Below are 27,558 nucleotides of genomic sequence, written 5' to 3'. Positions count from 1 at the left end.
GTCCATGGTCCTAGATTCTGAATTCCTGGGCAGGAAGGCCTTGGAGGGGTGGACTGTTCTGCTGCGTCAGTTGGGGTGGCAGCCAGCCTGATGCTATGTCCGTGGCCCCGTGGCACAGAACTGCTGAAGGCGTTGGCTCATACAGCAAAACCAGGCCTGTCTCTGGGGTTACTCAGTTATCCCGCCCCCCGGTTTGCAGGAGCAGGATGTTCCCCCTGGAATTCCAGAGGTAATTGCATATGGCCAGTCTGAAGCTTCCCTTGTGCTGTCAAGAGGCGAAGGAACAGGCAGCACGACTGCGTGGGGTCGGTGTGAGCAGCGGCTGCGGCAGAGTGCCGGGGAGGCGCGGTTTCTCGAACAGCTCCAGACCGTCTCGGTCTGCACAGATTAGAACTGAGAATTGTGCCTGAAACTGAGCCGGGGGCCTGTGCCCCGTGTCGCCTCACTTGAGAGGTGGGCAGGTGACGGCTCTGAGCAAACTGCAGCCTCCGCGTGAACCAGCTTGGCCAGACGTGAGTAGAGCGGGGGAGGAGGCTGGAGTCTCGCGAAATGCAGGTGCTGGCTGGGGAGACAGCCTGAAAATCCCAGCCCTCTGGTTTGAGTGTTGCGGGGGAGAGGGCAACTCACCAGCTCCCAGAGAAGGGGCGCGAACATCCTAGCCCTGTTTTTTCTGGATGCTCGTCTCCAGACCATCCGCATCTCTTCCCTCTCCAGGTGCCGCTTCTGCCAATTAACTCTGCTAGTCTCCACCTTAGCTAGGCACTGGGACGACGGAGACGGTACAGTCTCTAGAGCCTCGCTTCCATTTTTTGTTTCAGTGCCTGCTTTGCTGTGTCCTGTCTGATGATCGCCTATGGAGCCAGTAACCCGAACTGTAAGTAGAGCAACGTGCCCTCTGCTGAAAGGTCTTGGGTTGCTCCACTCCCGAAAGGCTCAGCTAGCACCTGGGGGCTGCCGTGTGCAGAGATCAGGGACGTGCTCTGGCCCTGGTGTCAGTGAGCTGAAGAGATCCCTCGAAGCAAGCGCAGAATGGTTGGGAGGGAGGCAGGCCCAGCTCCTCCCAGAAGCACTGCGGGGAAGGCAGCCAGAGTCCGACAGCCAAGCTCCCCAGGGGCGAAAGTTCCAAGCACCACTCTTCCCTGCCAGTGTTGTGTGGCGTGCGCAGTGCGACCTCCTGGCACCACAGACCAGGTCCGCAGGCTCCGCGTTGCATGAGCGGGTGTTAAGGGGGAATTCTGGGTTCGCTGCTTGTCCGGTCCCTTGCTGAGCAGGGTCGGAGGTGATGCTGAGGCAGCCGCGTCTTTGGCAGAGGAAAGCACGTTTCTCATGGTGAGCAGGCAAGAGAGTGGGGAGGTCCCTCTGGAACGACGTGCTGGGTTTCCCCAGGACAAATACAGCTGTGTCCAGCACTTGTGCTAGTGGGTAGCGCTTGGAGCCCAGTTCTAAAAGGAAAGTTTTCCTGTTGAGACCAATGCTGACTAGCTGCAGCTAGGGAGACCACTGGGGAGCAGAGGGAGACGAGATCTAGGGCTGCCATCCATCCCAGAGAGAAACCAGCGTCCATGGTAGGGATGTAAAATCCTGTTTAAAATGTGAACCGTGTTGTCACAGGCAGGGTGCTGCTCCAGCTGGGCTGGGCAAGGGTTACCCTGGTAAGTATGCTGGGAAGGCAGACGGTAACCGGTTAACCCTTTATGAACCTGGTCCATGGCTCCGCAAACTGCTGCCCACCTTGAATTGTGATTCTCCTGGTACCTGCACTTCTAACCTGTGACCTTGGATTAGACCGAGCAGCATGAACCAGTTAGGGAAGGAACATTCTGCTCCGTGCAGGGGGTTGGCTCCATCTTTGCCACAATGCCACTTGCTGGCACCAGGCTGTGGGGGACTCTGCGGCTCCAGCCAGTAAATGCTCTCGGTTTTCCCTTGCAGCACTGTCAGTGCTGATCTTCATCGCCCTGGCTCTGAATGGCTTTGGCGGCATATGCATGACCTTCACCTCCCTCACGGTAAGTAAGAGCGTTGTGAATCCACCCTCCCTTCACTTGGCCTCCTTGGCCTGCACCCACAGCTCTCTGCAAGTCGCCTCTTTCCCCATTAGCCGGGGAGCCAAAGGCTCACTTGTGTTTTGATCTGTATGGGGTAGCTGGGCTGTGCCTCAGGCGAGATACTGGATGGGTAGCCCAGGACTCAGCTGTCCCTTTCCAGCAGGAAGAGTGAGTCAGACTGTGCAACACCGCTGAGTGACAGGGCCCAGGTGACGGGGCACAGGGCTCTTGACAGTTGCAGAGGCAGGGAAGTCGGGTGGCTTTGTTTTGAGTGGCAGGTTCTGGGGGAGGAGGATGTCGTGCTGCACTGACCAGCAGCAAAGCAGTGATCAGCGCCGGGTGTTCTGAGGTGGGGGACAAGCGCTAGTACAGACCAGTTCCTTCGGGGCATGGCGTGTGACATTCTCTCTCCAGACGGAGGGGAAGTCCCTTGGCACAGCGGGCTCTGCCCTGTGACATGGCTGAGAATTACTCCAAGTCGCTGACAGATCTTTTTCTTGGAAGTGCTGAGCTGTTGAAATAGGCCCAGCCCATCTGTGCTACGCACTTAGTCTGTTTGCTCAGCCCAGGGACCGGCGCACAAACCTCGCCAGTGACTCTGCTGGGCTGCCTCTTGTTGCTTAGAGATGGGAGCAGCTGCAGCAGCTGCTCTGAGACTGAATTTTTCACCTCATTGCTTTTTCCCCTTGAGAGTGTGGCTGGCAGGAGGCATCCTGAGCTGAAAGTCACCCAGAAACCTACTTGGGAAGCAGCTCTGTGACCTGCCTTGGGTCTAGAAATGTCTCTCAAGTCTGGCTCCATCTTGCTCTCACTTTACTACATATCTCTCTAACCTGGGGAGGGCAAACGTTGTGGCCTGAGGGCCACATCAGGGCCGGAAGCTGTATGTGCCCGGTGTCGCCTGGCCCGGCCGCTTCTGGGGCTCCCCGACTGTGCCATGCGGAGTGCGGGTGCTGCAGCTGCACTGCCCGGAGCATCACGATTGGTGGCGTGGCAGTCGTGCAGCCCAGACGCTTGGGGAGCTGGGGCGGGGGGGGGGGGGCTAGCCACCCCTGATTGCCACGCTGCTCGGGAGTTGGGCTGGCTCCTCCCAGCACAGCAATCCCAACCCTGCTCCCTAGTGGGAACTGACTGGCAGGATGTGGCCCATACACACAGACTGAGTGCCTGGGAGCTGGTAGGCAGAGGCTGGGCACAGAGGCCCTTGTTCACATTGTGATGGCAGAAATGTGGCAGCGGCTTTAGATGGCGAGTGACGTCGTGGTCTAAAAGTGGAGAAGCCTGGCTTCATGCAGTTCGTGTCGGCATCCCTCTGAAATCCCTGGCTGTGCGCACAGGCAAAGTTTAGGGACAAACCCCAGCTAGGAGGGGCTCACGAACCCGCCGTGGGGCTGCTAAGGTGACTCACGTCATGTTCGTGTGAAGGGAGTTGGTTCTGTAACTTGGTTTATCTGGGTCACTGCTGGAGAGATCGCAAGGTCTGCAGGCGGTTGGAGGTTGCATGGTAGATGGGGAGAGGCTGTATGTGGAGGAGGCAGTGTCCCCGACACAGGCATCCTTAACTTGTTCCTGAGACTGTCCATACCCGGCTCCTCTCGTGCTGGAATAATGTAACTGGGTGAGGCCTGGGGAGAGCTGCTGGAGCTTGCGCTCCTCTGTTAGCCGAGCGACCGTAGCGCACGCTAGGGATGTCAACATGTGGTCACTACACGATTAATCAGTAAGCCTGGGCTTATTGGTGAATCCTGTTAATTACATGCACTCCTCTTCCCCCCCCCCCTTGCTGCCTCTGCATCAGAGGCAGCAAGGGGGCAGGAGCCAGTGCCCATGAGGAGCTGGCTTTAAGCAGGCTCCCCACGTTCCCCTCTCCCTGTGCTGCTGCCTTTGATAGAGAGGCAGCTGCATATGGGGGGCAGGGAGCTCTCTGGGAGTGGGGCCAGAGCGCACTGGCTGCCGTCCCTGCTTCGGGGACTGTCGAATAGCTGTGTCACCACTAAGATTTCCTGCAGTTACACAACTATTCAATTACCCGCTATCAAACATTGCTACCACACACAGGTAATAGCAAGCCAGGCTGCAGGCCTCCAGATGTGCTCCTCTGCTTCTTGCTGGTAGAGGGTGATCTAGAACCGAACCCGCTTTGACTTGTCCGTGCTCCTGGGGACGTGGTTGTGCTCTGCCACATGGGAATCGCAGGGAATAGGGCACTTGGCTGCTTCGTGTTGTCCCTCTCTAGTAGTGCACGTGAGCAGCTCCTGCGTCCAGAGCTTGCATGGAAAGAGAAACGCAGCAGCCTACTGAGGCTGCCGTGGGTGCACGTGCGAGGAGTGAAAAGGACACTCGCTTCCGAGGGGAGGTCAGGCCGTACAAGCGTAGAGAGGAGAATCGGAAACCCTTCTGCAGAGCCTGCTGGGGCCCTCTGTCTGCCAGAGCTCATCTGGACTGGTGTGAGTGCCCTGCAAAGCTCCTCTGTGACCCTTTGAGCCCCAGGCTGTGGCCACAGGCCCAGCATGTCTAAGCTAGTCTCCAGCTGAGCACTCATGTCTCTGTGCCCCCAAACCAGCATTTCCACACACATCAGCCTGATTTGCCTGCAGACAGTCTCGTTTGGGCGTGCAGTTGCTGGCAGCGAGGGGGAGGCCCTGTCCGGCTGTGAGCCTGGAGCTGTATGCAGAAAGGTGTGTGCAGGGGACAGTCGGCGCCTGCGTGCTTAGGAGAGAGGCGTTGCAGTTCTCTGGGGCAGATGCAGAGGTGTGCTGGAAACAAGCAGTCCTGAAGAGTTTGACCTTCATTGCCCAAAGGCCAGTGGCAGCGGCTGAGTTTCCTGCGGGGTGAGGAGCCCATCCTGGCTGGTACAGGAAGGAGCTGCGGGTGCACAGCTGCTTGAGTAGCAGGGCCGGCCCGAGCCATTTTGGTGCCCCAGGCGCCCAGCCCCGCCTCTGGGGGCCTGCCCCCGGGGCGCATGGGCGGATGCACGTGCTGTCCCATCGGCCCGGCCACCGCCGATGGTGCGCAGCCCGGGGCCGCATGGGGCGGGCTGCGCCTGGCCGTGCAGGGCCCTGCGGCCACGGGGGGAAGGGCGCTGCTGGCTGGTGCTCTGGGGGTTAACACGGCCCCTGCCCCGGGCAGTCGCTGCAGCCCACCGGGAGCTGGGCGCCCCCCATAGAGGGACGCCTTGGGCAACTGCCCGGCTAGCCCACCCCTTAGTCCAGCCCTGTTGGGTAGGTCCTGAGAAAAACCCAGGTGACTTCACCACCCCTCCAGCTGCAAGGCCTGCCATGCTGCCTGGGCTGGGAGTGCAGATTCTGGGGCCGGCGTGAATTTGTGCAGCTGCGGTTCTGGGGGAAGTGGCTACTTCCTCTAGATGGCTTTAAAAAAAGGGCAGTGGGCTGGGAGCCAGGCAAGGCAAGTTTTCATCCAGCTTCTATCCGCTCAAAGGAGCGGGTCCTTCAATGGCTGGTGCTGATGAGGCTTCAAGCCCTCCCGAGATGGGTCACAGCACTGAGCTGAGTTGCCTGTTCCCTCACCAGTGCCTGCCAGTGGGTGGAACCCACCTCAGGGCACAAAGATACTGTGTATAGGTCAGGTGCCCTCCTTGCTGCCCTTAGGCCCAGTGAAGTGTAAGTTTGTCCTACCTAGAGGACACCAAATGAAATTAATGGGTAGCGGGTTTAAAACTAATAAAAGGAAGTTCTTCTTCACACAGCATGTAGTCAACCTGTGGAACTCCTTGCCAGAGGAGGCTGTGAAGGCTAGGACTAGAACAGAGTTTAAAGAGAAGCTAGGTAATTTCATGGAGGTTAGGTCCATAACAGGCTATTAGCCAGGGGATAAAATGGTGTCCTTGGCCTCTGTTTGTCAGAGGCTGGAGAGGGATGGCAGGAGACAAATCGCTTGATCATTGTCTTCGGTCCACCCCCTCCGGGGCACCTGGCGCTGGCCACTGTCGGTAGACAAGATACTGGGCTAGACGGACCTTTGGTCTGACCCAGTACGGCCGTTCTTATGTTCTTACCTGTTGTAGCGTAGTGGGGGGCTGTCTGCTCTGTGACCCGGGGTCCCCCTGCGCTGGGATGGGAGATTCTCACTGACTCGCCCAAATGTGGATTAACCCAGACACCCAGGCACAGCTGCCCAGGCAGAGACAAAGGGAGGGTGGTGGAGACCAGCACTGGGCTGGGGGGCAGGGCCGGAAGAGAGTTTGAGTTTCTGTCTGGAATCATGGAGGAAGCAGCCTAGGAAAGGGGCTGGGATTTAGGGGTCCAGGCTCCCCCATTTCAAGGGGGCTGAGGCATCCTAGGCCTGCCCTGGAACCAGATTCCATCTGTGCTGTGCTGCATCCTGGAGAAGTGATAAACTCCCTCTGTTCTACTGGCTGGGGGAGTCTGTCCATGCCACCTGTCAGCTGGGGTGGAGGCAGGTCCAGCGATGGGGGCAGTTGCCCCAGGGCTCGGTGATTCACAGGGCCCGTGGCTCCCAGCCACTGCTGCTGGCAGTGCAATAGCGCTTTAAATGCCACCAGAGCGCTGTGCTGCATGCTCCGTGGGCTTTGAGGGCTGGGGGGAGTTCTGTGGGCCAGGCGCTGCTCAGGGCTGGCTGCTCCTCTCCCTGGAGCACAGAGCTGAACCATGGGGCTGTGGAGGTGTCCGCTCCCCTGGGTAGCTGGTGACGCTTGTGGAAGGATGGTGCATGTGAACAGCAGAGTTGGGGGAAGTTCCTTCTCTGAGGAACAAGATGTAGGAGCCTGTGCATGAGAGGGATGTGAAAGGTCAAAGGTTAACCAGTTGCGGTTAACTGGGGAGGGGAGTGGAAGCAGACAGGGGTTGCGACAGGAAGGGGGACTCCAGCCCATCCCCCTTAATTGGTTAACCTGTTGAACGTCACAGTTAATCGGTTAACAAATTAAACGGGATTTTCCATTCTTAGTATGACCTTTGCCTCCTAACTCTGAAGCCTTTTTGGTAACCAATCCTTGAGTGTCGTAGAAAGCAACTGGCCGGCTGTATTGTGCCTCTGATCAGCTCCGCTCGGAGCCTGCTCGGTCTGTTCCCTGGCTGCCTGGACAGGTTGGGAGGGCCATGGTGTTCCCATTGCGGGAAGGGATCAGACGGACTCTGCCTGTGGGCACAGGACAATGCAGCGATTTCTAGGGTGTGGCTTGGACTTAGCCACTGCTAGCAGGCATTTGGAAATGGACACAGAGGAATCCGGGCTGGTGGCTGACAGCAACACAGGGAGCTCAAGCCAAACCGCTCGGCTCTGGAGATAAACATGTGCTCAGTTACCACAGAGGGTCCCTTAAAGGCGGCAGCATGAAGAAGGAAAAGCAGTTGCGCTCTAATATGAGGCTAGGACAGAAAACAAGTTTGTGCTCAGCCTGAGCAGTGGCGTAATTGCCAGGCAGTACTTGGAATGGCAAGTTGGGCTCTTTTTTCCTGGAGAAGTGGGACGGGAGCTTCCTCTCGCCATGGGCTGCAATACAGGCAGTCCCCGGGTTACGTACAAGATAGGGACTGTGGGTTTGTTCTTAAGTTGAATTTGTATGTAAGTCGGAACTGGTACATATTGTAGGGGAAACTCTAGCCGAACATTTCTCCAGAGCTCAGTTTTATTCTCCCACACCTCTCTTCCCTCCGTCCTTTATTCTCAAGCTGAGGTGTCTGCTGAGAAAAGCCGCTCCGCGTCTCCCTGGTCTGCTGGGGGGAAGCAGCTAGTGCGGGGTTCCCTCACCCCGTTTGTAAGTAGGGATCCGATGTAAGTCGGATCCATGTAACCCGGGGACTGCCTGTACTTACAGAGAGAACACGTCCCTCCGACTTGGAAGGTGTCCAGGTTAAAGAGCTATTAACAAAACAAAGTTCAGACATGGACTAAAAATGCCTTCCCCCCAGATGCACACATTTCAGCCTCCTGGATTTCCCGTTTGTTCTCTCCAGTCATTCCAGCAACAACCAGGAAGTCAGATCTTTTAAAGTCCCCCAAGCCCCCGAGCAAATGGAGCCCTCTCTTGCCACACTCCTGTGCTACCAAGATGCAAGAAGACAAACATGCTTTGTAGCTCACCTCTCAATGGTGCCCCCCAAAGTGTTCAAAGCTGTGGCTAGGCCTTTAATCAGAAGTTGACTGTAGAGGGCGGGGACTAGAACTGGAATACCGGTGACTCAGGAAGGGACAAAGAGGATGTGGTGCCACTGGCTGAGCAGGGCTCTGTGCTGAGAGCCCGATGCTGTCTGAGTTGCATAAGCAGAGGCGCATGGTATAGGCGTAGATCAGTGGTGCTATTACTGCATACAGCAGCGCTGGGCAACCACCATTAGTAAGGGGGCCGTATGCGTGGCCCTCCATCTCAGTGGGTCGCATGCAGCCTGCGGGCCCCCTCCCTCACACTTACCTGCTGCTCCCCCGCCCTTCCCGCACTTTCAGAGCACCACGAATCGCCTGACTTGTGCTCCATCCCTGCTCCTCCCCTTTCCGCGAACAGCTGATTCACAGGGTTCCAGCTCTGGGCGGGAGGGGGAAGAGTGGAGACAGAGCGCCAATTGGCATTCGTGGTGCGCCAAAAGTGGTGGGAATGCGGGGGAGCAGTCAGGAAGTGGATGAGAGGTGCATGGGGAGTGGGACAGATGGGGGCACTGGCATACAGCATGGGTGAGGCCGTTACTGGAATCCTGTGTCTAGTTTTGGTGCCACATCAAGATTAGAAAGGGTTAAACGGAAGTCAAGAAGCTTCTGGATCTAGAAAATATCTTGTCTGATGAGAGAGAGAGAGAGAGGGGGAGGGGGGAGAAGCAGCTCAGCGTGTGCAGTTCCCTCAAGAGGTGACAGGGTCGCTGTCAGTAGTATCGCGGCGAGGAAAGAATTGCTGCCGGGGGATGGGTCTTTGCATAACGAAGCCCCATGGCTGGAAGCTGAAGCGACAGCAATTCAGATGAGAAGGAAGGGGCAAACTGAGGATGCTGAGATTGATTAGCCATGGACCGGTGTGCTGGGGTGGTAGTGGTTCGCTGCCTCGTGGGATCTTTAAATCCAGATTGCCCTAAAAGAGGAGCTGTAGCTTAGCCAAAGGTACAGCTTGATTCAGAAAGTGCTGAGTGACATTCATCTCCTGCAGAAACAGGCCAGAGAGACTCAATAAAATGCTCCCTTCTCGCCTTAACTGTCTGTCTGCAGTGGTGCCCTGTATCAAGTCTTTTCTGCAACCATGAGAGCTAGAAAAAATTCTGGTTTTTAACTAGTGGAAGCTGACGATTGTACAACTGCCTGGCCCTAGTGGCTGGAGCTTTGAGAAAAACGCTTCGTGTGGAGGATCGGCAGCACTGAAAACAGGATATGGAAGGAGGATGGCAGCAGAGCCCTTTTCCTGGCCTGTTTTGAAGACTTTCCTCTTAGTGTCAGTTCTTCCTCCCACAGCTCAGGTTCAGGGCAGCTGAAAAATCCAGCTACTTGTTTAGTGTCTAAATAGCAGCTGTGCTCTGCTTTTCTCAAAACCCTGCCCTAGCGCAGAGGTGTGCAGGTGCTGCCTTCCCTTGCTGCTGTCTCTTCTGGTATCTGACGGAACCTGCCACTGTGGCAGAGGTGTCACCCGGGCTATGGCTACACTGTAACCTTCTTCCGGAAAAGCTTATGCAAATGAAGTGTGGCATGGAATATCGCCATGCTTCATTTGCATAATTAATTAGTATGTGCTTTTGTGCAAGAGGCTCTTGTGCAAAAAAGAGCTGTGTAGACGGCTCCTTTTTACGCAAAAACCCCTCTTGCCCAAGAACTGTCCTGCCTCATTGTTTCAGGAAGAACGGCTCTTGCGCAAGAGGGGGCTTTGCACAAAAAGGAGCCGTCTACACAGCTCCTTTTTGCGCAAAAGTGGCTGCTAATTAATTGAAGTGTGGTGATATTCCACTCCCTGCTTCATTTGCATAAGCTTTTCTGGAAGAAGGCTACAGTGTAGCCGTAGCCCCAGCATTGAGTCTTGCTTCTGTGCTGTGTGAGGGGGAAGACTGTGTGAGCTCTGTGGCTTTGAGAGGAAACCAAACCACAAAGCAGCTGTGTTCCCCTCCCGCAGCTGCTGTAATTGTGTAGGCTTAGGGTATTGCAAAGTTTAAATAAACAGGAGTTGAATTCCTGACGGGACAAGGGCCAGCTTCTTTCTAGAGAATGGGTGGGCAAAATACGGCCTGTGGGCTGGGTCCATCCCACCAGATGTTTGGATCCCACCTGCCATGGCCGCCCCCCCCTCCCCCAGGCTGCTAATCTCCTGCAGGCTAGTGGGAGACGCTGCCTGACTGCCACAGCCTTGCATGTTGCTCAGAGGCTCTCTGTGCACCCTTGGGGAGGACACCAGTGGGTGCTGCGTCCTGCCCTCACCTGCAAGCGTCGCCTCTGCATCCCCTGTTGGAACCCTGCTGGGGAGCCCAGCCCGCTGTTTGGAGCGGCAGTGATCCCCACAGCCACTGAACGCAGTGGAGGGCTGCCCGGCTCATGCCATGGCTGAGGCCCTTTTAACCCTGGAACTCACTTTGAGATGAGAACCACGAAGAGTCGCTGTATGTGGAGCAGTATTTCTGTCTCCAAGCAGCAGGTGAGCAATTCGAGAGACTGGATTTTAAAAAACCAAACTCCCAGGCTATTAGTAGTGGGGACTTCTCCCTCTGCGGCTGTTGAAATACTGAATCTTCTGCGTCGCGCTCTTTTGCTCCTGCTCCAGAGGCCCTGCATTGCAGCAGCCTTCCTTGAGCTGAGCCAGCTGGGCTGTTGTGAAGCTTGTGGCAGCAGCTGCTGCCTGCCAGAGTGATGGGGGGGGGGGGTTGCTGCAGAATGAGGAAAAAGGCTCTTCCCTCCCGCTCAGGGCATTGCCTCCACAGCAGAGACTTGGGAGAACCGTCCCTTTAGCTGAACCTCGGTGGCTTTCCTGTTGGTGGCCGTACATGGCGCCAGCCCAAGTCCCGTTAAGTGCGCTGTGGAGTGACTGGCCGGAATTACTTCAGTCCCAAACTTGAGATGGGCTTTTAGGGGCCACTTCCCGATGGGCACGTTTACACAGCACAGTAGGGAAGTGGTGTGCCGCGCTGCTCCAGTCCCGTGGCCCCACTGGGTCCAAGAAAGGCCATTGTGTATGTAGCCCCTTCGTGTGCCAAGATGAACTCTGCCCTGGATGCGCATGACCTGGGCGAGAACCCGTAGCAATGTGTGAATTTGCAGGAGCCGTCAGAGAGGGAGCTTGGGGCCTGGTTAGAAACTGGCGCGTGGGCTTCAGTGCAGCTTGCTGAAGAGAGCCGCTCGGAGGAGTTGTAACCGACCATGCCCGTCCCCGGGGAGCTAAGCAGCCCAACACCAGCGGTCCCTGCTCCAGGCTGAAGGAGGGCAGGCTCTCAGCCCGGCAGCATTGGCGTTTGCATTTGCATCTGAATTTTCTGTCCATTTCTGAAGTGATGCCGATCAGGTTCCCAAGGACTGTGGTGGAGTCTCCCTCAGTGGCAGGTTTTACATCCAGATGCCCGTTAGAAAGGGATGCCCCCCCCTTTCAGGCCGGAGTTCAGGGCAGTCTAACGGCCTGGGTCCAGGGGGGGCTGAATAGCTCTGGGGTGCTCCCACTTCACTGCGCTGCAGCCCCTTTCAGGCAGCCCAAGCCCTACTGCTCTGGGCGGGGCTAAGCCAAAGCCCAGGGCTTTAGCCCTGGCAGGGGGCCTGTAACCTAAACTCCACCCCAGGCCTGAAGTGCTTGGGCTTTGGCCGCAGCTAGCCCCGCCCGGTTGGAGAAGCTCTGTGGTGGGGGTCAGCAGTCCCGCCTGGCTCTGTGCTTGGCGAGCAGTGCATGGCTGGCTGTGCACACTGTACAGGGTGCTGGGATGTGGAGAATGAGAAATCCTAGGCAAGGAAGTGGTGGGGATCGGTACCTTGGGTTGGGCTTGTCCGAGGTTGGGGAACTAAATCTTGATTCATCTCCCCTTGTCTCGCTAATAGACAGGACTCTGATGGATAGAGGGGTGTAGCAGGGGTGGGCAAACGTTATGGACATCACGAGGGTATGGCAATCATATGGAGCCTCATGAACACTCATGTCATTACAGCTGGGGTGCAGGAGGGGTGAGGGCTCCAGCTTGGAGTGTGGATGGGGCCAGAACTGAGGAGTTTAGGGTGCAGGAGGGAGCTAGGGGTGGGGGGGGTGGGCTCTGGGATCCAGGAGGGAGCTATAGGGGGGGTTCGGAGGATGAGAAGGGGCTCTGGGCTGGGGCAGGGGGCTCAGTGCAGCCTCTGGGCTGTGCTGACCTCGACAGCTCCCCGAAGCAGCGGCATGTCCCCCATGTGGAGTCATGGCCAGGTGGCTCTGTGCACTCCCCCACCACCTGTAGGTGCCAGCCCTGCAGCTGCCATTGGCTGCATTTCCCAGGCAATGGGAGCTGTGTGAGTGGTGCTTGGGGCAGGGACAGTGCACAGAGCCCTTGGGCTGGCCCTGTGCATAGGAGCTGGCGCGAGGCAGGCTGCTGCTTTTGGGAGCTGGGCAGAGCCAGGGTACACACTGAGCAGGGCAAGCTCCAGACCCTGCTCCCCAGAGGGAGCTCGAGAGCCGGATCACAGTGGCTGATGGGATGGGTGCAGCCTGAGGGCCGGAGTGCCTGCCCCTGCTGTAGAGAAAGATGGTGGATACGAGCTGGACGTGGAAACTGGCTGGAAAATAGAGAGGGGGTGTGGGCGGTGCAGGAGTGAGGACCGACCCCTCTCTGGGAAGACCATGGCTGTTTTGCTGTGTAAAAGCTGGTTTCTGATGCCCTGCATGGACACTCTTATTCTGGCCTTGACCTACCGGGATCGGTCTACTTGCAAACATCCCCGTGTAGACAAGCCCTGGCCAGGAGGGAACACCCCACTTCCACAGCCCCTCTGCAGCCCAGGCTACTGTTGAAGCCAGATCTGTTCCGGAATAATTAACATTTTCTTCCGTTTCCTAGATCCAGAAGCTTAAATCTTTGGTGCTTCTCAAAGCAACTTTCCTCTCTCCCCTCTCCTGCTAGTCCAGGTTCAGTGAGTGTCTTTTTCTTCTCCCTGCAGCTGCCCAACATGTTCGGTGACCTTCGGTCCACGTTCATTGCGCTGATGATTGGCTCCTACGCATCCTCGGCGGTCACTTTTCCTGGAATCAAGGTGAGGCTGTGGAACTCTGAGCACTGACCAGTTTGGCTCATCCGGGCTCCTTGCTGCGTGACGGTAATTAGAAAGGCTGGTCCAGAGGCTGGTGCTAAGCTGGGACACTTGAGCCCTGTGCTCATTTCCTGACTGGGCCACAGACTTCTTGAGTGACCTTGGGCAAGTCATTTTAAATGGGGCTAGAAGTCCTGCCTGACTTGACAGGCGGGTTGGGAGGATAAATACATGAGGTAACAGAATTTCTTCAGCCTTGGCTTTTAAATGCCACAAGCTTCCCCTCCTACCCCCCCAATTTCCTCCCACATGGATGTCCACGCACATTAGAGTGTAGGTATTTGTGCTAACGTGCTTATTCCACTGTGAATTCCAGGTTATCTATGACTTCGGTGTCTCCTTCATCCTCATTTTGATTGTCTGGGCATCCTGTGCAGGGCTAGTTTTCTTCAACTGTTTCTTCAACTGGCCCCTGGAGCCATTCCCCGGACCAGAAGACATGGACTACACGTAAGTGCTGCTTCCACTTTTAGGGAACTAGGCACCGCTGGGCTGGATCAGTTGCAGGGCCCAATCTCTGAGGGAGGCATACATACATTCAGTGGAACATACATTTATTTCTAACCTTACAGATGTATTTATATTTACACACCACAGCACAGAAACACTCACCCAGGAACCTATCCCTGCAACAAACCCCGGTGCCAACTCTGCCCACACAAGCAGCACCATCCCAGGACCTAACCACATGAGCCACACCATCAGGGGCTCCTCCACTAATGTGATACACGCCAACAAGTGCCAGCAGCGCCCCTCTGCCATGTACACCGGCCAAACCAGCCATTCTCTGCACCAAAGGATGAATGGACACAAATCAGACATCAGGAATGGGAACACACATAAGCCTGTAGGAGAACACTTGAACCTCGCTGGACATTCAATGATGGATTTAAAAGTAGCCATCCTTCTACCAAAGAATTTCAAACTCTGATTACAAAGGGAGACAGCTGAACTGGAATTAATTTGCAAATTTAGTACAATCAACTTAGGACCGAATAAGGATCTTAACTAGTTAATGCATTACAAAGGCAATTTCCCCTCTTGACAGTCACATCTCCACATCAGCGGCTGAATGAGCCATTTCCACGCTGACTTAATTAGCCTCATTAACACAAGTACCTTTTTCTTATATATACCCCTGCCTCTGTAACTTCCACTTCAATTCATCGGCCCACAAAAGCTTATGCCCTAATAAATGTGTTAGTCTTTACGGTGCCACAGGACTCAAGAGTGTTTAGATCAGTCCACGAATCTCAGCCCTGCTTTGCAGCTTTCAGTCTTTTTCTGCTGCATCACAGAGTGAAGATCAAGTTCAACTGGCTAGGATTTGACCACAAAATTACAGGGAAACAGTTTTACAAGCAGGTGACCACAGTGGGACGTCGTCTGAGTGTGGGGAGCTCCATGAAGAACCCTAAGGAGCTGGCAGCTCAAGATGGCAACAAACTCTGTCTGTCAACGGTGGACCTGGAAGTGAAGTGTCAAGCAGACAGTGCAGGTATTGCTTCTGGATTTGTACATGTGACATTCACTCGTGCACCACTTACACCCTCAGAGTAAGAACTAAGCCTTGTGCAGACCCCTACGTGAGGTGAATTTCACTCTCACTTGCAATCGGAATGTAAACGGGTGACCCTGACTGGGTGGTGCCTACTGGTAATGGGTTAACTGGTGCCTGGCTGGACCAGGACCCCACAGCAGGCGGTTAATATTTTAAATGCTATTTTACAACCCTAATGTGCAACTCCTCATTGCTCAGCCAGGTATTGAAAACCCCCCATATGCATGCACAGGTTCCAAGGCTGCTGCCTGGCAGATGTCTGGGTGGCTGTCAGTATTACTTAGACAGTATGTAACATGTGAGCTGCTATTGCTAAAGACTGATGCTCTGAATTCTTACAGCTACTTGTCATTGTCCTCCCCTCATTGTTCTTTTTTGGGGAGTCCCTGCTGCACAAGTTTGTCACTGGCTTGAGCCCCCCATTGTTCTCCCTATACTCTTTTGTTTGTGGGATGTAGCCAGTAGATGACTAGCTGATGTCAGGCCATTGCTAGAGGCTGCCTTCGTTAGAGATTCTCGTTTCCTCTGCAGCATCCCCATCGTTTATGCACAGTGTCTTCAGCCCAATTTTGCTACTCAGCCTCATCACCATGTGCGTCACTCAGCTGCGGCTCATCTTCTACATGGGAGCCATGAACAACATCCTGGGATTCCTTGTGGAAGGAGACCTGGAGACGGGTAAGCTAACACCAGGATTCTCACTCGCCCCTTGAAACGGAGGGTTGACGCTGACTGTTCCCTACTGGAGATGTTGGTTCTTACTAGTCCCCAGATGCCAGTCGGAGTAGCTGCCGGTCCCCAGAGTGTAACTGACAGCTGCTGATGGGTGGCTGGACCCTGCTAAAACCAGAGGGGCAACAAGATGTCAAATAGCAAGGTGCACGCTCGAATGTCAAGTTATTTTCAGCCAGCCTTTTATTAAATACTTTCCATGTTGTGTCCTTAAACAGGGGTTACCAAGTTTGGCAGGTCAGGCAGGGCCATAATAAAAACACATTCCCCATGGTAATTTTCTTTCGTCATGAGCAAACAAAAATACAGAGCAGCTGAGTTCAACTACAGATGGTTTAAAAGTAGATTTTATTTTTTTTTCTGACTCAGTCCAAAGCACTGAGGGAAATGATATCATGATAGCCTTGTGCGTAATGTTGTGTGTCTGGGAGGCTGGCTGGCAGCTTCTGTTCTGTGGTTTGTTGATGTTCCTAGTGCCTGATGCAGAGAAGAAAGCCAGCAGGAAAGAGGACTTTAGCTTAGTTTGCTTACTGCAAGTACTCTGAATTGCAAAATAAAATATTGCCCAGTTTTGTCTTGCACAGTAAAATCTAGATTGAACTTGTTAAATCTGGAATTTGTGAAACTGAAAAATAGAGGCCCTCTTTCAAAAACTATCATGAGACTAGAGGAGGAGAGCAGAGTAAATGGAAAACTCAGAATGCCCCAGCTTTCCATGAATTGCTTTGTTTCTTTAGTCAAGTGCTTGACAGCCGGTAGCCTTTGGTTCTTTCTATCCTGGTCCAAGAAGCAGTGTAGAACAGTGTTTCTTAAACTTTTTAAGACCGAGGAACACCAAACGATAACTTTTTTTTGAGGAACACCGAGGTTTTTTTGTTGAGTGCAAAAAAACAAAAAAGGTTTGGAGGAGAAGTTGGGGGGGTGGGGGGAATAGTTGCCTGCCCCTTTAAGGGCAGCCATTTTGAACTTTATTGTTCTCTGTGGCACACCTCCAGCTGGTGTAGACACTAAACATATGGGACAAACCCCAGGGTTGGATTCCTTTCTCAAAATGAGTTCCATTCTTCTCATTCACTTAACATTTCTTCTTTTAAGCTGGCTCCCCACGTGTACTGCCTCCATATCAGAGGCTGCAGTGCACGGGACCGGGGGGGCTGCTAGCTCCCACCTCCTCCACTCCCTGCGTGTAAATATGCATCTGCTGAAATCTTCAGTGGCTACGCACTTACAAAACATCCGCTTTTTAACATCCCTAGTAAAATTAGGGGTGCCAGGTGTCCGGTTTTGAACGGGACATTCCAGCATTTGAACTTCCTGTTCGGGAAACAAATGGAGAAAATAGAATGGGCTGGTATTTTCTAAATCAGATGGAATGTTGATTGTGATGTCATGTCAAGTGTGTCCAGTATTTTTGTTGAAACCATCTGGCAACCCTAAGTAAAATCAGTTAGCTAGAATTTGACACTGAGACTTCCTGTAAGTCCAGCTTCCTGCACAGATAAGAGAGCAAAGATGGGTGCACTAACCTCCTAAGTGACTTCATCCTCCTCTTGTCCACTCCTCTTCTGCACACCTGTGGCATCGAAGGCAGGAAATTTGCCTGCATCTTTATCGTAACCTGTTTTTTCCCTGCTGCCATAGAAGTAAGATTCACAATCTTGGGTAGCACCCTAGCGTCAGTCCGGATCTGGGGCTCATTCTGTTGAGAACTGCACAAAGACGGAGGCACGCCAGGTCCCTGCCTTGAGGAGCTCCAGACCGTGACTTGTGAAAGGGTGTGGGTGTGGGTGGAGGGGGCAGACAGTTCCCAGGCCTGTAGAGATCTATACAGCTCTGCTCCCCCGGAGGCCTGCCATCGCTATCTGAGCCTCTTCTGAGCAGAAGTTGGCTTTGAGAGAGGGCTCCTGCTTCTAGTTTGTTACCCTGCCTGGTCCTGCAGTTGCTCCAAGGAGAACACTCTCCCTCTCTGCCCTCCCTTCCCCAGTCTCCACCGTTGGTCTCTAGAGGTCAAGGCTGGAGTGATCTGGGAGCAGTGCTGTGGGCCGTGGGGTGAACGTCTTGCCAGGACTGCAGCAGGCTAGGCTGGGTTGGGGAATGCTGAGGTGCGGACGTGCTTGTTGCTTGAATAAGGACATATCTGCCGGAAGGGCAGCAGTGCTGGGGACTAGCGCTGCAGATTCCTTACTCTGCCCCAATTATGACACATGCAGTGACTCCTGGCATCAGGCAGATACCTGCAGACACTGACCCCCCCCTACAGATATCCCTGAACATGCCAGGGATGCAGGGCAGCTACTGCCCAAGGTGCCTTTCTTCGTTCTAGACCTTGAATCATTTTTTTGCTCTTCTCTGGACTTTGTCCAATTTGTCTCTCTAATAAAAAAAAGAAAGAAAAGAAAACCGGATAGGACCGGGCCGATGCAGCCTGCCAAATTAACACCTGTCCTGAAAAGTGGTGCCCGGATCTGGACACGGTTCTCCAGTTGAGGCCTAACTGGTGTGGTGTCGAGCAGGAGAATTGCTTCTCGCGTTGTGCTCACGACACCCTGCTAATGCATCTCAGCAATGTTCCCTTTCTGCAAGTGTTCCGCTGACTCCTGTTTAGCTGTGGCGAAGGAGGGGGAGGGGGAACACTGTGAGGAATATTCCCAGTGACTCACCAGAGCAGGACAGCAGAGTTTTCTCTGAGCCCACACTAGCTCTTGCACAATGCTGCTTGTCAGCTCTTCTCTTTATATCTTGGGTTCTGATGTGGAATGAAGCAATTGCTCTGAGGTCAAACCTGTGCTTCCCTGGCTGTCCTGGGGTATAACAGGCTCCTAGGGTTCCTGCTGCTAACCTCTTTTTGCTTTTCCATATTTGCTCTCTTGCTGCTGCTGCTGCTTTGTTGCTTTGCTGCTGCAGTGCTGGATACAGGTAAGCAGGGTGACTTTAAGCACGGTTCTAACTTTCCTTCCCTTCCTGTATGTCAGGGCTGGCTGGCTGCATGGTGTGTCTAATACATGTGGTACAGAGCTATTGAGTGCTTCTGTGGGGCACCTGGCAGTTACAGCTCTAAGGGTCCAGATCCCCCTTGAGGCACTGCTGGCCACTGTGTTAAACTCCCCCCTTTGCTAACCTCATCCCTGACCCTAGTCTGTGTGGCTAACAGTCACCAGTCTCTTCTGAGAGTTAGCCCTTGGGCCCTTCCCTTACTAGCAACCCTGCTTCCCCCTCCACCCTTCCCTCTGCAAAACCAGCCCCTAGCCACCTGCTCTGTGTTTAGGGAGGGTTTGTTCCTGCGGACCTGTCTTCCCAAAACCATGGTTATTTTCCCACTCTGGGTCCTCCTTGCCCAGGTCACTTCCCCCAGTAGTTCCTAGCCCTAGGGAAGAATTGGAAACCAAGAGCAGAGGAGGCCCAGCTGGAACCCAGAGCCTGGGAGGGGAGGCTGGCAGGCAGGAACTCGCTCCTCTTCAGAGCAGGGATGGCAGACTCTTAGCAGCCTGAAGCCTCTCTAGCATGTACTGCCACTCGTCGGCCACTGCTCTATCCTGGAAACTAACCAGCTTCCAGGTGCCATTCTCCCGGGACTAGCGACAGCTGGTTTTGATCATTTCCAAGCAGTGCCAGCCTGGCTAGGTTGGACACGTGCAGCTTAGCCATTGGAATGCGTCAGCCTGCTGAGCAACTGATGGTTGATCTGGGACTCTGGGGGGAGGGTGTTGTCCAATTTACTGCTCAGAGTCTGAGGCTACCAGTGGTCTGGGCCCTGGGGGGACGAAATGAGCAGTTGTTATGAAATGGGACCTGCTCCTGTTTAAAAGCTTCAGAGGGGGAGCCGAGTTAGTCTGTAACAGGAAAAATGTAAAAAACAATGAATAGCCTTTAAGGTGCTACTAGTCGAACAAAACGTGGATGGTATCGTGAGCTTTTGTAGGCACAACCCACTTCTTCAGATGACAGGAGTTTTAGAAGTCCAGCTCCAATAAGGGAAGGCGGGGTGAGGGGAGGAAAGGAGGAAAAAAGAGAGAGTAGATCAGTGGTCCCCAACACAGTGCCTGCGGGCGCCATGGTGCCCGCCGGGGCATTTGTGTGCGCCCGCCGACAACATGGGCCGGCGCACTGGAGGCGCTGGCCCCAGGCGCGCGACATGCACGGGCAGCCCCAGCCCCGGGGCACATGCGGGCGCCGGTGCCGGCCCCGGCCCCAGGTGGCCCCGGCCCTGGGGCACATGCCGGCGCCGGGTGCAAGGGCATCCCTGCCCCTGGCGTGCCCCAGGACGCGCGGCTCCACCCCCCAGGCGCGTGAGTGGCTCCACCCCCTGGGCGCCCAGCGTGAGTGGCCCCGCCCCCAGGCACCCGGGAGCCTCTATAGGTTGGGGACCACTGGAGTAGATGGTTCAAATACTTACAACGGGCTGATAAGAACAATTAGCACCTCCATTATTTGGTAGTTTAAATCATAGGATGTGAAAGGTAATGTGCGAACCAGCCCATGTCCTTGTTCATACCATTTGCATAAGAATTAAACTTGTAAATGAAGTTAAGTTCCAGTTAACTGTTCTTGTTTGTTACTGCTGGGCCCTCCTAGGGGACTTCATGACATCTCTCTTCTCTGCAGTGAGTCTTTACACCTCCATTTTTGGGGTGTTGCAGCTGCTCTGCCTGATGACTGCCCCTCTGATTGGCTACATCATGGACTGGAAGCTGAAGGAATGTGACGATGGTCCAGAAGAGGCAGATGAGAGTGACGTTAATCCGTACGTAGCACGTTGCAGGGTCCAAGCTAGATATCGGTAATGGCTCCAATTAAATGAACCTGTCTAATCCTGTTGTAAATTGAGGAGTATGAATTCTCAATTTACAGGGATTTGCACCAATTTAACTAAATTGTCATAATCTATTTTAGTTAAATGGTGCAACTTCTCTTGTAGATGGGCCGGAGTCTCAAATACAGGCCAAGACTCAGATATGCCAGTGTGGGAATTCTGGTTTCTTTTCTTCTAACTTCTCGAGTCCCTAGTTGTGGGTTCCAGTCGCTGCTATGCTGCCTGTGTGAGCTATTCCTTGCTTTTCCTCCAGAGATGGTAAGAAGAAGAAAAAACGTGATCGCCAGATTCAGAAGATTTCAAATGCCACAAGAGCGTTTGTGTTCACCAACCTGCTACTAGTTGGATTTGGAATTACCTGTCTTGTTCCTAACCTGCCTTTGCAGGTGAGTATTTCCCAAATGGAGTGGTTCTGGAGGGTGAATGGTTCTGGATAAGCAAGAATGTCTTGGGTTGGCCTTATTCTTGATGACAGACTGGGTCTTCCTTGGCCCTGCCCCAGGTCGTGGCCAGACTCCCCATCCCATGGCTATACCTCACGGTGGTGGGAAGGAGGGAGGGAGGACTTGCTTTTTTCCCATGGAGCCAGGATGCAGCATTTGCCACCATACTGAAAAATCATGAGTCAGACTCAAAAACCTGCAGGCAAAGAAACAGGCCCCCGTGTTTACTGCTTAGAACTCTGCTTTCAGCCACTTGTCCAGCTCTTTTTGTTAACCACAGACACTGGGGACTCTACAGGTGGGACTCCCCATAGCCCTCTGCGGCCAGAAGCTGGAGGTCTAGGAAGATGCTAGATGTCCCAAGATGGCAATACTGAAATGTGGGCTAATGGCAGAGCTGCATCTCCCAGTGCAGCCCTCTGCCGGGCTAGCTTGGCAGGTTCCCCCAGAGCAGCAAGTTTGAGCGGATCCAGTTAAATGGATGGGGGCAGCTAAGAGGGTTGTTCCAGCAGGTGCTCTGCAGGCTCAGGCAGATGTGAGTTGCTCTGCACAGTGTTCATGTTTTCAGGCCTTTCTTTGCAAGTCTATGGACTACACACACATTGATCTAAAATAAACAAGGCCTCGAGCACCACCTCTGTCAATGGTGCCTCTGTTAATCCAGGCCTGGGCTACGGACAAGCCAGGGGGTCCTGGAAAATATGTAAAGCAGCACATGGTAGCTGCACAGACGCCAGCCACAGTTCGAGTTGTGGGCCAGATGTCCTCAGCGACATCCTGTGGACTCAGTAGGGTTCTACATATGTACATGGTTGGCTTGGGGTATGCACCTGGCAGAGGCATGAAACATCAGGGATAGATCTTGGTGACCTCTCAAGTTCCCATCTGCCCTACATTTCTATAGCCCAGAATGCACTGGGAGGTGCCAGCTGCTCTCCTCCCTCACCCCTCTGCGTGCACGGAATGGTTTTGATTTCTCTTGATGCCATTAGAGGATGAAGTTGGAAGTGAGTCAGTAAGCCTAGGAGAGAGCTGGCCTGCAGGCCTGTCTGCTCTTCGACCTTTCCAGTGCTCTCGTCCCTGTTGCAGACACAGACGAGAGTGGGATATACTCCTGGGCAGAAAGGGGAGCAAGTTCCAGTCAGAGTTAGGAATTTGGGGTGAAGGCCTCCTAAGGCACGAACAGGATATTATGACCAGAAGGTGAGCTGCTTGGGATCCTGTTTGTGTCAGGGAGAAGGTTCTGACCACTGAAAGGTAGAGGGGGAGAGTGAGGGATTGTACTTCTAGGGCAGGGGTACCTGGCATGATCTAAAGCCTCCCGGAGTAAGTAGGATCAGGTCCAGGTTAGCTAGCTAGATCTGAGTAATCCAGGGGTGGGAAAACGCAGCCCATGGACTGGATGTAGCCTGCCAACGCCAGCCCACACTGCCGGAGGCAGGCTCCCTGTCTTCCACACCTCTGGATGCTACTACAAGTGGTTGGCTACAGGGGCCATGTGCTCTGCACGGTGCATGCCCCTTGGGGGAGGGCTTCATATGCTGTCCCCTCTCCCGGGTTCCATTAGCCAGGAACCAGCCACTGGGAGCTGCCTGGGCTGTGCTTATTGCATAGGCTGCATGCGATGTCTGCTCCCCCTTAGGTGCACATGATGCGCTGAGAACACATGGTCCCCACAACCAGCTTTGAGCAGCATGTGGGAGCACAGCAGGCAGGAAACCTGCCCGAGGCTCCTGCTGAGCTACTGGCCAGTATTGGCCTAGGCAAGGACCTCCCAGCCAGAGCCTGCACCTGGAACTTCAGCCCCTTCTTCCCCCAATCCTCTGCTCCATCTCCTACACCCCTGCCCCACATAACCCAAATTCCCTGCCCCAGGTCACAACATGCTCTCAGACCCTGCACCCCTCCTTCCGGTCATAACCCTTTCCTGCATCCAAATCCTCTACCCCAGGCATGTCCAAAGTCCGGCCCGCAGGCCAATTGCGGCCTGTGTTCCGGTTTAATACGGCCCCACAGGTAATTTGGCAATATCTGTCTTTTATGGCCCCCAACGAATCCATATGTATTGAGATGAATACATTGTAAAATCTCAGTTAATGTCAGTTGGTCTAAATCAGTTATAAATATATTTGGACACAACATGTATACTTGGTGTTATGTTCCTGTTCATATTTTTTGAACTTAAAACTTGACAGACAACCTTTATTACCAATAATATGTAATGTACTTTACAATGTTCCTGACATATATTTCAGCTTCCTGGATTTTTTTTTCATCTGGCCTTCAGATATGAAAGGCAGAGTGATTTAACACCTGTTTAGATTTGTCATCCATGTGAAGAAATGAAAAGTATGCCGTTTGCAATAAACTTTGTATAAAATAGTTAATTTGCATTTAATTTTAATATCAGGCAAAATGGTCGGCCCTCACGCATGTTCACTTAATCAAATCTGGCCCTCTTTGAAAAAAGTTTAGACACCCCTGCTCTACCCCGAGCTCCCTTCTGCACCTAACCTCCATCCTGCACCTCCTCCATTAATATCATGGACAAGTGTGGCCTTTGAGCACTTACCAAATTCTTGGACTGGCCCCCTGATAAAAAATTACTGCCCACCCTGGTGCAGTCCAGATGCTCCTGTTGTGTGGAGCCTTTGAGAGAGAGAGAGAGTGCTCTTCAGCTGCAATTGTTGTCAACATTTGGCTGACGCATAACAATTGTCAAGAGGAAAAAGACAAGTCTGAGTCAGCAAGTGCCACCATCCCAGATCTCTCCTCCCCTGTGCTGATCTGAGTGGGTGAGGGACTTTGTTTTGGGAGCTGCTTAGGTCTATCCTGGGACTGGAGGAGCAGCAGCTGCAGTGTGGAGGGGTGGCTTTGGACTGCTGCTCAGCACAGTTTCTGCCTCTTTCAGATCCTTTCATTCATTTTGCACACAATTGTGAGAGGATTCATCCATTCGGCAGTGGGAGGCCTCTATGCAGCTGTGTAAGTCTAACCTGGCTCATCTAGCATGTGACTGGCTTGGGGGTTTGGTTACCCAAACAACCAGAGTGGAAGGGATACATGATGGTGAGACCCTGCAGTCCTAGGTAACAATTGAGTGCACTTACGGCTTACTTGGGTCACCATGGGACTTGGCAGCAATACTGGAGTGTCCCAGGTAATTGCATGTGCCTAATGTGGACCTGCAGTAAGTAACTACAGTGAAACAAGCACAGATATGCCTTATGTGGACTTCAGGTGCAATTTGTTTAGCCCTCCTAAACTGGCTTCACCCTCATGTGAGTTAAAAAGCTTGAAATCTTTAGTTAATTCATCCTAATTGTGAGTAGATACGTATCTTGTCAGGGCATGCTGACTCCCGGAGCACACAGAAATCATAGAATTGGAAGAGACCTCAGAAGGTCATCAAGTCCAGCCCCCTGGACCAATCTCAACTAAATCAACCCGGCCAGGGCTTTGTCAAGCCGAGACTTAAACACCTCTAGGGATGGAGACTCCACTACTTCCCTAGGTGACCCATTCCAGTGCTTCACCACTCTCCTAGTGAAATAGTTTTTCCTAATATCCAACCTGGACCTCTCCCACCACAACTTGAGACCATTGCTCCTTGTTCTGCCATCTGTCACTACTGAGAACAGCCTTTCTCCATCCTCTTTGGAACCTCCCTTCAGGAAGTTGAAGGCTGCTATCAAATCCCCCCTCACTCTTCGCTTCTGCAGACTAAACAGACCCAACTCCCTCAGCCTCTCCTCATAAGTCATATGCTCCAGCCCCCTAATCATTTTGGTTGCCCTCCGCTGGACCCTCTCCAATGCGTCCACATCCTTTTTGTAGTGGGGGGCCCAGAACTGGACACAATACTCCAGATGTGGCCTCACCAAAGCCGAATAAAGGGGGAATGATGACATCTCTGGATCTGCTGGCAATGCTCCTCTTAATGCAACTTAATATGCCATTAGCCTTTTTGGCTACAAGGGCACACTGTTGACTCATCTCCAGCTTCTCATCCACTGTAACCCCCAGGTCCTTTTCTGCTGAACTACTACTTAACCGGTTGGTCCCCAACCTGTAACAATGCTTGGGATTCTTCCGTCCCAAGTGCAGGACTCTACACTTGTCCTTGTTGAACCTCATCACATTTCTTGCGGCCCAATCCTCCAATTTGTCTAAGTCACTCTGGACCCTATCTCTGCCCTTAAGCGTATCTACCTCTCCCCCTAGCTTAGTGTCATCCGCAAACTTGCTGAGGGTGCAATCCATCCCCTCATCCAGATCATTAATAAAGATATTGAACAAAACCCGTCCTAGAACCGAACCTTGGGGCACTCCGCTAGAAACCGACCGCCATCCTGGCATCGAGCCGTTGATCACTACCCGCTGGGCCCGGCCTTCTAGCCAGCTTTCTATCCATCTTACCATCCATTTATCCAATCCACATTCCCTTAACTTGCTGGCAAGAATATTGTGGGAGACCGTATCAAAAGCCTTGCTAAAGTCAAGGTATATCACATCCACTGACTTCCCCATGTCCACTGAGCCAGTTACCATCATAGAAGCTAATCAGATTGGTCAGGCACAACTTGCCCTTTGTGAATCCCTGCTGACTATTCCTAATCACTTTCCTCTCATCCAAGTGCCTCAAAATGGATTCCTTAAGGATCCCTTCCATGATTTTTCCAGGAACCGAGGTAAGACTGACCAGCCTACAGTTCCCTGGATCGTCCTCCTTCCCTTTTTTGAAGATGGGCACTAAATTCGCCTTTTTCCAATCATCCGGGATCTCTCCCGATCTCCACGACTTTTCAAAGATAATGGCCAAAGGCTCCTCAATGACATTTGCCAACTTCCTCAGAACCCTCGGATGCATTAAGCCCAGACCCATAGATTTGTGTACGTTTAGCTTTTCAAAATAGTTCCTAACCTGTTCTTTACCCACCAAGGGCTGTCTATCTACCATCTTATGATCACTGCTTCCCAGGTTGTCACCCACCTCCACTTCCCCTATTAGTTCCTCCCTGTTTGTGAGCAGAAGGTCAAGCTGCGCACGGCCCTTGGTCGGATCCTTCAGCACTTGTACCAAGAAGTTATCCCCAACATTCTCCAAAAACTTCCTGGATTGCCTGTGTACTGACGTACTGGTTTCCCAACAGATGTCAGGGTGATTAAAGTCCCCCACGAGAACCAGGGCCTGCGATCTGGAAGCTTCTCTCAGTTGTCCGAAGAAAGCCTCATCTACCTCATCCACTTGATACGGTGGCCTGTAGCAGACACCAACCACAACATCACTGCTGTTGTTTGCTCCTTTAAACTTAACCCATAGACTTTCAACAGGTTTTTCTCCCTCTTTATACTGGAGTTCAGAGCAATCGTAGTGCTCTCTTACATATAGTGCAACTCCTCCTCCTTTTCTCCCCTGCCTGTTCTTCCTGAACAGTCTGTACCCTTCCATGACAGCGCTCCAGTCATGCGAGTCATCCCACCAAGTCTCTGTTATCCCAATTAAATCATATTTCTTGGTCTGGGCCAGGGCCTCCAGTTCTTCCTGTTTGTTGCCCAGGCTTCTCGCATTAGTGTACAAACACTTCAGGTAACCAGTTGATTGCCCTATCTTCTCCATTCGAAACATGGATCCTCCTTTCTTGCCCCTTCCTCTCTGCATTTCTTCCCGGTATCCGACTTTCCCACTCCCCTCAGGGTTTTGGTCACCGTCCCCTGACGAACCTAGTTTAAAGCCGCCCTCACTAGGTTTGCAAGCCTGCCCACGAAGATGCTCCTTCCTCTCTTCGTTAGGTGGATCCCATCTCTTCCTAACAATCCTTGTGCCCGGAACAGAGTCCCATGGTCGAAGAAACCAAAGCTCTCTCTGCAACACCATCTGCGCAACCACGCATTTACGTCCTCAATTTGATGATCCCTGCCCAGTCCTTTCCCTTCAACAGGGAGGATGAACGAGAATACCACATAGCGAACCTGCTCTGAGAATGGAGCTGTTCTTAGACAGCTTGTCGGAGCGTTGTTCAAAATCAATACTTAGGCTACGGGCTACACTGTAGCCTCCCGGAAAAGCATATGCAAATGAAGTGTGGTGTGGAATATTGCTGTGCTTCATTTGCACAATTAATTTGCTGTGTAGATGGCTCCTTTTTGCGCAAAAAAACCCTCTTGCACAGGAGTCGTTCTTCCTGAAAAAATGAGGAAGAACAGCTCTTGTGCAAGAGGGGGGTTTTGCACAAAAAGGAGCCGTCTACATAGCTCCTTTTTGAGCAAAAGTGGGTGATAATTAATTATGCAAATGAAGTGTGACGATATTCCACACCACGCTTCATTTGCATACACTTTTCCAGAAAAAGGCTACAGTGTAGCCGTAGCCTTAGTAATGAGGCCTGCTTTACCCAATAGCGTGGATCGTCCATTCTGTACCCAACACATACGCGTACCCAGCATAGATACACATTCATGTTCTCCTCCAGAACTAAAACTTTACTGTACAATGGGCAGATCCATTTCCTCTGCTCTGAACTCTAGGATCAATAACTTACATTCAGAAAACCTTTTGTTTTAGCTAACTGCCTCTTTGCTTGCCAAGGCTTCCTTTATCAGTTCCATGATAGCTTTTAACATTGTTGTGGAGACCTTTGCTGTGTTGATACCTGTCAGTCGACAGCAGTCCACTTGTCTATTGCTACTCTCTGAAACTTCCTGGGTAGAAGTACTTTTGTCTCAAATCTGATTTTTGTTTAAAGATGTTAAAGTTTTTGTCCGACTCCC

The 27,558-nt window shown here is 53.0% G+C and overlaps 1 protein-coding gene across 2 annotated transcripts in view; it reads left to right on the top strand.

The window, feature by feature from the left end:
- Nucleotides 1–27,558, top strand: part of SLC43A2 (solute carrier family 43 member 2) — a 46,875-nt gene that overhangs the window by 14,423 nt on the left and 4,894 nt on the right. Inside the window, exons 4-12 of one of the 2 annotated variants that reach the window (XM_075904485.2) lie at nt 819–874; nt 1,933–2,009; nt 13,092–13,184; nt 13,558–13,691; nt 14,540–14,739; nt 15,334–15,480; nt 20,137–20,275; nt 20,598–20,730; nt 23,699–23,772. In XM_075904485.2, the coding sequence (XP_075760600.1) occupies nt 819–874; nt 1,933–2,009; nt 13,092–13,184; nt 13,558–13,691; nt 14,540–14,739; nt 15,334–15,480; nt 20,137–20,275; nt 20,598–20,730; nt 23,699–23,772 (1,053 nt within the window). The remainder of the gene's footprint in view (nt 1–818; nt 875–1,932; nt 2,010–13,091; nt 13,185–13,557; nt 13,692–14,539; nt 14,740–15,333; nt 15,481–20,136; nt 20,276–20,597; nt 20,731–23,698; nt 23,773–27,558) is intronic. The other variant, XM_075904486.2, reaches the window with a different exon arrangement.

Source organism: Pelodiscus sinensis, chromosome 21, assembly GCF_052426305.1.
Source record: "Pelodiscus sinensis isolate ZL-2025 chromosome 21, ASM5242630v1, whole genome shotgun sequence".
Lineage (NCBI taxonomy): Eukaryota > Metazoa > Chordata > Testudines > Trionychidae > Pelodiscus > Pelodiscus sinensis.
This window is presented reverse-complemented; position numbering and strand designations above follow the sequence as displayed.